Genomic DNA, 13,881 nt, shown 5'->3' with positions numbered 1-13,881 from the left:
GGTCTTGGACCAAGTATCCTCTTGTTAGCCAAATCACATACGTTTGAAGGCGAGCTAAAGTGAAAAGGAAACAGCCTGCTGTTTTATACTCGGCTATAACCGCGTAAACGGTTTTATTTTCATAGTTTCAATCTTATTTTGAGATCATAACTGCACTTGGAGTCTGAAAGCCTGACAAAAAATGTCGCCTTATTACTAGATATATTTTTTTTTTACTAATTTCAGTTTATTTTTCTAGTATCTCTAGAATGAGTTGGTCAGAATATGATGATTATAAAGAAATTTAGAAAAAATATTGATCAAAATTATTTCACAAGTGTTTCAATGGCAGATTGCAAGTTAAGTAGTGCCCATAAAAAAGAAAAGAGACAATATATAAAACAAATATTATGAAAAAAAATATTTTTTTACCGCAAATGCTAACGCTTTAATTTCAATCTATTTATTTATTACTTACAAATAAAATTACTAAAATTAATTAGTAAATTTTTGCAAGTCTTTTATACTTAATCTTCATGCTTCTTGCAAAATTAGCGCAATTAAAATGCAATTTCAGTACTTTTCTTCTCCCCTACAAATGTTGATTTTACTCACACATTCTACAAATTTTCAGCGTTTCTCCGTAATTATTAAATAAATATTGTATTACACTCTAATTAAATTTTCCATACTTCTTGCACTTGCACTTTTCTGCAATAAATTGCATTATTGAAACCTTGGAAATTGTCATATTATTTCGCAAATCGGGAGAACTTCTTTAGATTCGTTCATTATTTGAAATTAATTTTTTTTATTTAAATGTTTTTTTTCCTACACCAAAGAGTAAATATACAATATATCATATGTAATTAAGTAGGTATGTATATAATGTGTGTATGTATATATAGAGTTCGATTTTAGTAAAGTAAATTTCGAAAAAATCATTTCTGTCTCATATTTTTTTTTTGGTTTTTTGTTTTTGTTTTTAGTTTTTCTTGATTATTAGCATAGACACCGACAAAAACACACATCGAGAGTTTGAATGCTTTATTTACTTGTTTTTATAATTATTTTTTGTTTTTATTTTACTTTAATTTATTCTTTTATGTTCAGTTTTTCTCCAATTTATCGCTTGCCCGTGTATATTTGGTATTTCTCATTTCATTTTGTTCTAAATACGAATATCTATTACATCTAATAAAAATGGTTCGTTGCTGTATTTCTTGCAGTTTTGTGTACGTATACGTCATACGTTTTTGAGTTTTCATTTGTTGTTAGTGTTAATATTTTTTTTAGTGACTTTTTAATGTAATGAAAATTTTTGAATTTCTTGTAATGATAAATTTCTAAATATAAAGAATACAAGCAGAGGTTGAAAGCGATTCCAAAATTGCGTGTTGAGCATTTCAAGTGGCATTGTTATTATTCGAAATCGAAAAATATATTTCGACAAATAATAATAAAAATTATATTTAAAAGTTTTACTATTAAAAAAAGAATTTTTTAATTACTGTTTAAAATGCTACGGTGGGCAATAAATAGTAAGATTTTTTAATTAAAATTTCGTGCTAAAACCGATTCGTGAAAATAATTTTTTTCTCTCGAGTTGCTATTCGACGTTTTGCCTCGACCAATCGACTTTATTTTATCCACATCGGCTTTGAAAAATTTTTTTATAAATTTTTTAAATCAAAAATGAATTCAAAATGCATTTTCAATAAAAAAGTAAAACCAAAAAAAGGTTTAATCAAAAATTTATTCAAAACGTAATTTTAATAAAAATAATATAATAATAAAAATCGAAAAATAAAAAAACGTCAATAAAACAACACAAAATTTGTTGAGCAAAAAATTTTATTAATATAAAATAATAACATTAAAATATAAATGTATGTAATATTACATAAATATAATATATATGTATATTGTATGTATGTAAACATGTATTGTATAATTCCAGCTAATCTCTAAACATATGCTTCGTGTAAATAAACGAAACGAAAAAATCATGTTACGACCTGTTTACTTCATTCTGCTCTTACATTAAACGTTTCGCTCTACATTTGTTTGTTTAGTTGTTTCACAATTTTCACAGCATAAAAAAATTTGATTGTTAACTTATTTAATTTATAATTAATTATAATTAATTTTGCGCTAAGTGAAATTAAACATAATTCGATTGATTATTTTTAAAATTATTTACTTAAGTATGTAGCTCTAGTTGTGCTTGTGTTTGGTACTTGTTGTTGTGTATTTATAAGTATGTATAATATTGTTTATGTGTATAGTATATATGTAATTGTGAGTGTATGTACAATAATTGTAAATAGTTTGCCTGCAACTGTGCATGTGGTAGTGTGGGTAGTGGCTAAATATAAGCTTAACTATTGTTATGAATATAGGAAGATGAAAAATTAAATGAAATACATTTTTAATGAAAATAAAATTTGTAAAAAAATAATTAAAAATTTAGAAAAATAGAAAAAAAAATTAAATTAGCTTAAAAAAATATAAAATATATTAAGAGATAAAAAAATCAAAAATTAAACAGTGAAAAATATAAAAAAACATAAAACAATAAAAAAAATTAGAAATTTAAAAAAAATTAAATTATAAATAAAAAATTTAAAATAATCAAAAATTATAATAAAAGAAATTTAAAATGAAAACAAAAAAAAAAGAACTAAAACAAAAAAGAAATTATGTTATCGTAAAATGGAAAATTAAATGAAATAAATTTTTAATAAAACTTAAAAGTTAGAAAAAAATATTTAAAAACTTAGAAAAATAAAAAAAATAATTAAAATTTAAAACAGTGTAAAATTGAAATTATAAAAAACAATAAAAAAATTAAAAATGAAAAAAATAAAAGAAAAATTAAATAACATTTAAAAAAATTAAAAAAAAATTTAAAAACAATTAAAAAAAATTGAAAGATTGAAAAAAAAAATAAAAACGATAATAACAAATTAAAACAAGAGAAATTCAAAATGTAACATAAAAACAAAAAAAAATAGAACTATAACAAAATTAAAAGAAATTTTTTAAAATAATTTTTGTTATTATTTTTTCATTTAAACAAAATAAAGTGTGATGTGCGCTAATACGAGTTATTTTTAGTTTTTTTGTGTGGCAGAAAATGGTTTTTGTGAAGAATACTTGCTGCTTTAGGAAAAAGTTTTTGGTTTTTGTTGTCTTCGAGAAAGACCTGTACTCATTGTGGCTGTGTAGATTTGTAGTTATTGCAAAAAAAAGCTTGCGAAATAAAGGTAGCTGTGTATTTGTAATTGTATTTGTGTGGAAAATGAAAGTAAAGGAAATTGTAAAAAATTATATATATTTGTGTGTACATATGTGGGTTTGTTTGTATATTTAGCAGTTGTGTTTGTTTTTCAAGGTGGCAGTGTTGTTGTTTGAAGTTTTAGTTGATTTTTGTTTGTTTATATGAGTGTATGTGTTATTTTGCCTTTATGTGTGCGATTGAAACTGTGTTTGGTTTGAGTGTAACGGCAATTCATATTTGTCTTCATGTATGTATATATGTATGTTTGTATGCTCATATTTGTAGCTGTTTTGCATTTTTATTGAACTATTTTTTTTTTTACTTTTAATTGCTTAAATTATAGCCAATTTTTTATTTTATTTTTTGTTTTTTGTTTATTTAACTTTCTTTGCCTTAATTTTTTAACGATCAGCTGATCGCTTTTGTGAGGTAAATTCATGAAAAATTTAATGTTAAAAGTGTGTTAAGTTGTTGCCACATTGGTAGCTGTTTTGGGGTGGCTCTTTCTGGCATGCAATCAGCCGAAATATTATATTGAACACAAACAATTTCAAAACGATATATTTTTCGACCCTAAATGAATTTTTTGGTGGTAGAGCTTATTTAGATATTATGTTTCTTAATTTTTCAATTAAAAAATAGTATTTATTTAACATAGAGGTTCAACGTTTTCTAAGCAATATGGGCAGTTTTATATTGAAATTTGAGGAAATGACGAAATATTTGATGAAGAACATATTGTGGTGTTACTTAAGTGCCTTTTGAACATTTCTTTCGAAAATTTCTGCTACCAATGTGAACAGCTCAGCACTAATTAGTTTGGTTTCAAGCTTTTGAAGCAGTTGTCGTATGAAGGTATAGTACCATAACACAATAAAAAAATATCTTTACAGAAATTTGAAATTTTTTATAAAAATTTTGTTATAAAATTTTTTTCAAAAAAAAATTCATAATTTATGTGAAAATTTTTTTTAAATTTTTCTCAAAAAAAATTATTATAATTTATGTAAAACATATTTTTATTACAATACATTTTTTTGGTTTCGAAATTTTTAAAAAATATTTTTGTAAATTTCGAATTTTTAAAATTTTTTAACAAAAATTATTATAATTTATGTGAGCCATATTTTATACAATATTTTTTTTAAATATTTTTGTAAATTTAATTTTTTTTAAAAAATATTTGTGAGAATATTTTTTTACTTTTAAATTTTTTGTTTGTATATTTCTGTTTGTTGTTGTGTGTTTTTTGTTATTTAATATCAATTAAAGCAAAGTTATGCAGAAGTGTGTTTTTAAAAGTAGAACAGTTAAGCATTTTTTAATTAATTAAATTATTATCACAATACGGACATTGAACACTTTTTGTAGAATAAGAATACATAATAAAAAAGAAAACGTTTTAAACTTAGCATGAAATTAAGATAAAGATATATAAAGAAAATATTTTTTAAGCCCAAGTTTTGTGTAAATGAACATTTCCAGCGCTTATTTTTACGTACAATTATTTGAAATAAACTTAAAACAAACTTAAATACTAAAACTAAAAACTAAAAAAAAAAATATTGCATGCAACATTTGCTATTTCGCTTCCCTTAAAACCCTCTTACGCTTACGCTTCACGGCTAAACTTGCACTAAGACCTGTTTTGAGGCATATAAAGTTGTATTCAATGTAAATTTAATTATTTTAATTAATAAAATTTATGAAAATATATAATGCTATTTCACTAAGATTGCCTGCTGTTGGAATTCGCACCACACGACGTTTTGTATTTTTGATTTGTAAACTAAAAAAAAACTATATATGTATATATATATATGTATGTATGTATATGTGGTTACCAGCTATGCTTAAAAAAAATATTTAAATTATAAAATCATTAAAAATAAATATATGTATATATATATAATTTTATGCATTAACATATTAAAAACAAAAATTGTTGCATTTACTGCATTTATTCTTTGTTGTTTTTGTTACTTAAATTTATACAACTATATTTGTTTGTATGTATGTAATTGTATGCTAAACTCCTGAATCGTTTTGTGTTTCATAATCTTTGTTGTTGTTTTTCCTGTTTCAATTTTCGCTATCGCTTTTGCTTTTTATTATTACTTGTGTCTGCTTTTATGCTATGCTATGCTTTGTTATGCATTACAATTTTATTTTATTATGTAATGGTTTTTTGTTTATGTATTTCTTTGCTTCTCCTGGTTGTTTTCGTATTAAATTAATGAGGTACTCTTACAATTTGGCACAGTGAAAGATTTTTTAGCTAACCAACACTAACGCTTTCTTCCACATTTTTCACGCTGCACAAGTTCTGTTTTTTGTTTTTTATTTTTAGTTTTGCGTATTTTATATTCTTTTTGTTGTGATTTTTTCCTATATGGTTTAATTAGTACGGTAAATGTTGTGCGGTTCTGAGCTAAGAGTTTTACGAGCAGAGTTAGAATTTTCGAGACGTGACTCTTTAACTTTAATTTAAAATTAAATTTAAACTTGCCCGTATGTTGTCGTTCATTATTAAAAATGATTTTTTTAAAATATTTTTTAATCTTTATATAAGCTTTCATTTGTAACAAAAGCTGCGGCTTGTATAAGATTTATCTTTGATCTATCATTTCAACAACCTTTACTTTTATAAACTTAGCTTAAAGCTTAAGCTTCGAGCTTTCTAGGAAACTTTCTTTTGAAATAAAAGCTTTGGCCTTCATAAACTTCTGCTTTGAACTTTCATTTGAAACAGAAAACTTTGGTTTGCATGAGCTTGAGCTTTAGATTTTCAATTAAAATACAAAAGCTTTGGCTTTGTATGAGCTTAAGCCACAAGCTTTCATCAAAACTTTCATTTAAAATAACAAAATCTTTAGATTTCATAAACTTAAGCTTTGAACTTTTATTTGAAACAGAACACCTTGGCTGTTTTGAACTTGAGCTTTGAACTTTCATTTAAAATAAAAAAGCTTCTGTTTGTATCAGCTTGAGCTTTAAGCTTTCATTTGAAACAGAGCTTGAGCTTTGAAATTTTATTGGAAAAAAAGCTTCTACGCGTATTCCAAAAATTTTTTGATAGCTCTCTCTAGGAAAACAATTTTGAGAAATCATGAAAGTTTTTGAATAAAGAAGAAAGTCTAATAGAGTCCTCCATTCAAACGTTTATCAAAACCCCCACACTATAACTTTTTTCCGTTTTTTTAATTTTTTTTCTACTATTTGTGCAGCTTAGGCATATGTTTTCAGAAAAAAATTTGGTCCTTAATAGTTAAAGTCTTCACTGAATGTCTGATTCTAAAGATTTTGTTTAAGAAATTCGCTCGAGTGTTCCAAATTTCTGAACGGCAATGCCGAAAATTTTGTTTAAGTTAATTATTCAATGTAATTCTTGCGCCTTATATGTACATAGTCCGCCCTATAACACAAACTGTTGCTAAGCAAAGTGGCATCACGACTCAAAGCAACTATTGCTGCTCTCTCATGCTCTTAGCTATATTGACCTTGTGTTGCCTTGAATTATACCGTTTTCTTTTTTATTTTTTTGTAACTGTTTCTAACAGCTGGTTTTGGTGCCAAACTATTTTGCCTTACTGTTCATTTACAATATTTTCAGTTATTTCTTTTTTCTTGCATTTTTAATTTTCTGTTTTAAACATTGCATTTGTTAGTGTAATAAACACTATACTTTTTACTTGTTGGTAATTGATTTCCAATTCTTAATTTTTTATATTTTTTTATCATGACTTAAAATTTTTAAGTTGGTTTTTAAGATTTGTTGTTATTAACAGTAAGTTGCTGTTGTTGTATCATTATTTTTTGTTTGCTTTTTCCTTGTTTTTTTCCTTTAAACTCTGTAAATTTAATTTTTTTTTTACAATTCTCTGTAAGTATGTATGTACGTCTGTATGTATATCAATGAAACTACTATTTAGCGGTAATTCGATGTTCTCGGTTCTGTGCTTTGGTGCACACTTTGTGTTTGTTGCTTTGTTGGTTTTTTTATTTTTTTTAATATTATTCTTAAAATTCTTTCTAGCTGCAGCATTTTTGTTGTATTTTTTTTTACAATTTTACTTCTTAATTTTTTTTTAAGTTCTGCATCTCCTTATATTTCTGTATATATTTTGTTGCAGGCAAGTTTTTATTTCATTTTACGCTCTTTTGCTTTTGTATACGCTTCTTGTATGTTTGTATGTTACTTTAGATTGAAAAAGAAAATATTGCAACAATGGTTTTTAGCATTAAAGTAATTAATATCTGTTTGTAAAAAAATATTTTAATATAATTTGAAATAAAATATTTCAAAATTAATATTTTTTACATATATTGCGTTTCATAAATATTTTTAATTATTTGCTATTAACTATTTTTATTTATTTTGTTGGTTTTGTTGTTGCATGCTTGTATGTAAGTATGTTTGCTTGTGGTAATAATAAATATTTTGCTATTTCTCTATTTAATTGTTGTTTGCTATTTTGCTTCCTTGTAAAATCACAGTTATTTGCGGTTGTTGTATGCATTCTATTTTTTTCTTGCTTTGTAATTGTTATTGCATTTTATTAAGACATTTGTATAATTACACGTAAGTGTTGCATTCAAAAATTAACTAATTAAATATTGTAAAAATTTATTTATTTTTCTTAAAAAAAATATTTCCATAAAAATATATAAAACACTGTTATTTGCGGTGGTGGTGGTACTTTTATGCGAATAAATTATTTTATTGTTTTTGTTTTGAAAATATTTTTTAGCTGAAATTTATTTTAAATTAAAATTATTATTTTTTATTAATAATTAAAATTATTAATTTTTTAAAGAATTATTAGTTATTAATTTTCTTTTTAAAACAATTTTTGAACTATTAAATTATATAAATTAAATATTTAAAACACTATTTTTATTTAATTATTTAATTTTATTTTAATTGCTTTATAAAAATTAAAAAGTATTCATTTAAAATAAAAAAATGTATAAATTAAATACATTTTTTAATTATTAAGTTTTTCAAATAATTACTAAAGTTATAAATTTTTTATTTAAAACAATTTTTTTATTTATTAATTTGTTTTTTAAATTAATTATGAATAATCTTATTCCTTTTATTTAAAACATTTTTTTAATTATTAAACCTTTTTAAATAATTATTAAAATTTTTTTAAACTATTTTTAGTTATTTAATATTTTTTAATTAATTATTAAAATTGTTAATTTTTTTATTATTTTTTCAATTATACTAAAATTATTAATTTTTATTTAAACAAATTTTAATAATTTAGTTTTTCTATTTATTTATTAAAATTATTAATTTTTTATTTGAAATTTTTTTTTTAATTATTAAATTTTTTCAAAATAATTATTAGGATTATACATTTTTTATTTAGAACATATTTTTTTTAATTATTCAAATTAATTATTACAATCATAAAATTTTAATTTAAAACTATTTTTTACATTAATTATTAAAATTATTTACTTTTTAATCAAAACATTTTTTTTAATTATTTATTAGAAGTGATATTTTTCAATATTTACTTTTTTAAAATTAATTATCATTTTTTTATTATTTAACTTTTTTAAATTAATTATTAAAATTATAATTTTTATTAAACAAAATTTCAGCAGAAAAATATTTTATTTTTGTTTAGAACTTTTTTTCAGAAAAAAATATTATAATTAAAAAAAATTAATTTTTTGTTGAAAAATAATTATTGAAAATAATAATTTTAATTTTCAAAAAAAAAAATATTTTTACTGTTTTTGCTTTTTTTTGCATAAAAATAAATAAATTCTATTGTTGCACTTTCGCTATCTTTGTATGTATGCATGTACATATGTATGTATATATTTATATATGTATATTAATATTAATAAAAATTATGCTTTGCTATTGCTATTTATGCTATTTATTTATTTGTTGTTGCTATTTTGAGTTGCATTGGTTTACTCTATAGATTTATGTATATATTATTTATGTGTGTTTGTATATATTTATGTATTAAAAAAATTATTGTTGCAATAATTGTAATTGTAAATATATGCATATAAAAAATCTTGTACAGTTGCCTCTTTACTTTTTGCTTGTTTGTTATAAACAATTAAAAAATATCTATGTTTGTATGTATGCGTGTAAATGAACAAATAATTTAACTATTTTCATTTAATTTCAGGTTATGTCTGCACGCTGCGCTATGCAATTTGTATATATGTAAGTATGTATGTAATTTGCTATCGTTGTTGTTGTTGTTTTGAACTCAATTAATGTAATTTTTGCTAAAAACAAAAACAAAAAATACTCTGTAAAAATTTTTCTATTTGCTATTACTGTGAATTGTTAAACAAAACAAAATCCATCATGTACTCGTATGGTAATACTTATGTAGACTGTTGCCTTGTTGCATTTGTTTTTGTTTTTACTGTTTATCAGTAGCTGCTTTTTGATTGTGCTATTAGTTATGTTTTGTTTTTTTACTTTACATAATATTTTAACTTTTGATTGTTTGTATGTAATTTGTTGAAACCAAATCTCTTTCTTTGTTTGTTTTGTTGGGTTCTCGCTGTGTTCTCACACATTTTGTATGTTTTCTTTGTTTTTATTATTTTACAAGAAATATTAGAATTTTAATTATGCTAAGTTCTTGCATTACCTTCTGTTTTTTGGTTGTTTGGTTTTGTTGTATGTTTTCATCTGTGAAATTTCTCTGCAGATTTGCCTCATTGCTCCGACGACTTTTCTAGCATCTCTCACACTAATCTAACTATAACAACTATCTGTTGTGATGTTTTTTACTATTTCTTAAAGAATAAAAATAATTTCTTAGATAATAAAAAATATATTTCTTAAATAATAAAAATATTTCTTGGAGAAAAAAATAATTTTCCCAGCGATTAAAAAAAATCTTAGAGAAATAAAATTATGCCATTCAAACCTAATTAAATTAGACCTAAACATATTGTATGTATATGGTAATAATATGTATTTGAATAAAAAAAAACCTCTGTTTGGCTTAGTAACGTCTCTTTGCCTCCATATTAACACAGGGCGCTCACTAGCGTCCGCCCCCTTTTCTTCAAACGCTTTCTAAATTATTGCCTCCTTTGAGAAATCGCTAGCACCAAAATGTTTATTTATATACTTATTCCATATTTAAAAATTAAACGTTGGTTTTGCTTTTTGAAACATGCTTTCATTGAAAGAGAGGATCTTACCAATGATCGTGCTGATCATGATGAGAGGTCTAAAAACGATCGTTTCTAAGTTATAGTGTCGTTAAGTGCTCAAACAGTTAGCAAAATGAACACAAAAGGTGGTGAACTGTTTATTCGAAGTTTTAAACTGAATACATGATGGTTGTTTCTTATAGAGCTGCTGAGTTTTGAAAAGTGATCGTGACTTCGATCTACAAACGATTTTAACTCAATTTCCACTTTAATTATACATAAAAGACTTACAGTACTACTAGATGTTTTAGTTTTTCAATGCTTACCGTTATATTTGCGTATAAGGATAATCGGTAAAATTTTTCAGTGTCTATCAAAACTTCATCATTTTGAGAAGCGGTTGGTATGGACTTCGAAATCTGTACATTTATATGATACAAAAGTACTCGCCTGTCTCCATATCGGGAATATTAGCTTAAAATATGTGTCGAGAGCACTAATTATTTACAATAATTCCAAAGTTCTCTTGAAATTTTGGTTAACGGAAAGTAAAGCTCATAATTTATCAGTTGTAAGACAAGATCTAAAGGTTCTTATGTTAATTGAAAAGCAGTTAGCCGTAGTATTTCTTTCCAACTAATGAAACAGGGGTCAATTTTGTAAATATATTGAAAGACTTGCCATCTCTCGAGACTAAAAAATTTAATGCATCTTGGGAGATTTTCCTGTCCTAACATAAAAAATTGGTTTGTGGTCTAAAACATTTATTTTTATGACTTCAGCTCGTTAGGTGGCTTTTAGAAATCGTACAACTATTTTTAATTTGCGGATCGAAATTAAATTACATATGAATGATTCTACTAGAAGTACCTAACCTTAAGCTGCGGAGCGCAATTAGAATTCTGGTAGAATTACCTAACCTCAGATTTGTAATGAATATGATTGAAAAAAAAATTTCTATAAAGTGAAAGGTAATTTTCGGCAGTGATTACATTTGAGAGAAGGTGTACAAAGTTAACATAAGGACGAAAAAGGTACATATGTATGTTAGAACTTCATAAGTCCTCAAAAGTCCTTTAAAAATAAGAAGAAAATACGCAATAGGTTATCAAGCCGTGGCAGGTCTGTTTGTTCTTCGAATAATTCCGTAAAACGCCTCTCTTTCAATGAAGTACTCCAAATACTAAGTGTGGAAACAAAAGACCTTTTCAAATTTAACGAAAATAAATCACTAAAAAACTAAACTTGACACCTAGGGTGGAATTAAGACACTTAATTATTTGTTAAAACTAATTTTCATAAAAAAAACATGTTTTTAACTTTCATACGTAATAGCTAATACCCGCGTCTTCGCTTTCGTTAGCTAAAGTTCTGCTTGGCAGCACTTTCAACTTTTAAAATCATTTTCAACCTGAAATTATTTTCTAAAATTAAATCTGCGAACACCTCATACAAAGAGTGCTTTGTTAAAAACACACATTAATAAAATGTTGAATTCAAAAACCTAATTTCTTACGCAATTCATTGTAAACACGATCAATAAAGCTTAGTTAGCTGAGTTCCAATACAAATATGTATATATGTATGTACTAAAAAAAATAACTGTTCTCACATCTTGTTATAGTTGTTGTAAAAGGCATGCCAGTGCCTAACAATTTTGTAGTTATCGATAATTCGATAATAATTATCGATGATATTTGCCGATAATTTAACTACTACATTTATCGATATTTTATAAAATCTGTTTATCCATAATTTATCGATTTTTTTTACTCCTCCGTTTCTTATATATATTATAACCTATACCGTTTCAAAACTATTTTTTACTGTTTTAGTGTTGAACATTGTTGTTGTTGCATTCCACATTTCTCGCCTCATTCTGCTTTGCATCGTTCTCCGCCGTCGCCGCGTTGGCCGCCAAGAAGCCACACCACCAGCGCCACCAAGAACGTTCCGACCAAAGCTCTGTCGTCGGCTGTTCATTCTATTATCTGCGAAGGAGTCGTTGTCTCCTTCGCACCTCATCTCAGCGTGGCGCATTGTGTATGTGTGTGGTTAGATGTTTCGATAGGTAGTCGGCGCGTGCGAAACACTTGCCACACGATTCGCAATGGTACGGCCGTTCGCCGGTGTGTATGCGCAGATGGCGTGTAAGGTCCGATTTGCCGCCGAAAGCGCGTCCACAGAAGAGGCACACGAATGGTCGTTCGCCGGTGTGTTTGCGTACGTGCAATTTTAGATTCTCCTTGGAGCGCACGCATTTGCCGCAGAAGGGACAGGCGAAACGTGAGGTTTGTGGGCTGTAAATTGGGAGTGGAATGTTAGTATATACATATTTTGCCTAACGGTAAATTATACAGAAATTAAGCTTATATTGTATTAATCAGCGAGGAAATTTGCTCTATTCGACACCTGTGTTCCTTAAATTGTGGCTATTTTACTATATAGACACAGGGTTTGTCTGAAAATTAATAGGACTGATTTTCTTCCGCCACGACTGTACTTCGGAGCTTGCGCGCACCGGCTAAATTCGGTAGAGAGCTTTCCTAGCTAACGAACGAGCGGCTGGTCAGAGGTACGCGATTAAATTCTGTGTGAAACTCGGTAAATATGCGACAGAGGCGTTTGATATGATCAAGCAGGCTTACCCAGATGTTGCTTTAGCGAGGAGTGGAGGGCCGGGCAGAGGTCGCTGATGAAGACCGTGCTGGGAGACCTACGACTTCGACAAACATCGACAATGTGACTCGTATGTGCAAAGCTTTGAACTCAGACCGTCGACTAAGTATTCGTTTAACTGTCCAGATGTTAAACTTATCAAAAAGGGTCAATCAGGCCGATAGGAAGTTGCACCACGACAACGCCCCGGCTTACACCGCATTTTTTGTGAACAGCTACCTAACCAAGGCCGGCATCCCAACGCTTCCGCGGTCGCCCTACAACCCAGATTTGGCCCCTCCGGACTTTTTTTGTTTCCTTTCAAGAAAAGGCCGATGAAAGACAATCATTTTGAGATGACAGAGGGGATCCAAGCAGTATGCACCTCGGCTCTCAAGGCTATTCCGGAGAATAGCTTCTCTGACGCCTTCAATACTTGAAAATCGAGCTGGCAGCGCAGCATCGGCGCAAAGAAGCCTATTTTGAAAGTTTTTAAAGAATTGTAACGATTGGTTCAATAAATTTTTTTTAATCGACTCAGTCCTATTTCTTCCCGGACAAAGCCTGTACATAATATCTAGCTCTCAATGAAAAGGTTAGTTGCAAAGTGTATCAAATATCCAAAGAACACTTAGATCTAAAAAAAAAATTTTAAATCCAGGTAACCAAGTGTTTGGCACGAGGCCTTGCGATCAAATAATTATAATGATCTCCCCAGCCACGGAATGTTATCACTCAAGTAAATGAGTTTTCTCAAGCTCTCATTAATCTCTTTTGTGGATCTTATAGTGCACAAATGTGGA

The 13,881-nt window shown here is 26.6% G+C and overlaps 1 protein-coding gene across 3 annotated transcripts in view; it reads right to left on the bottom strand.

Moving 5' to 3' along the window:
• Positions 1 to 12,235: 12,235 nt before the first annotated feature.
• LOC120775337 (platelet binding protein GspB) overlaps positions 12,236 to 13,881 on the bottom strand; it is a 376,877-nt gene continuing 375,231 nt past the window's right edge. For all 3 annotated transcript variants that reach the window (XM_040105481.1, XM_040105480.1, XM_040105482.1), the window contains one exon: positions 12,236 to 12,720. In XM_040105481.1, coding sequence (XP_039961415.1) covers positions 12,447 to 12,720 — 274 coding nt within the window. In that variant the 3' untranslated portion in view covers positions 12,236 to 12,446. The remainder of the gene's footprint in view (positions 12,721 to 13,881) is intronic.

Source organism: Bactrocera tryoni, chromosome 4 (genome assembly GCF_016617805.1).
Source record: "Bactrocera tryoni isolate S06 chromosome 4, CSIRO_BtryS06_freeze2, whole genome shotgun sequence".
Classification (NCBI taxonomy): Eukaryota; Metazoa; Arthropoda; class Insecta; order Diptera; family Tephritidae; genus Bactrocera; species Bactrocera tryoni.
Note: the sequence above shows the minus strand (reverse complement) of the source record. Positions and strands in the feature narration are given on the sequence as shown.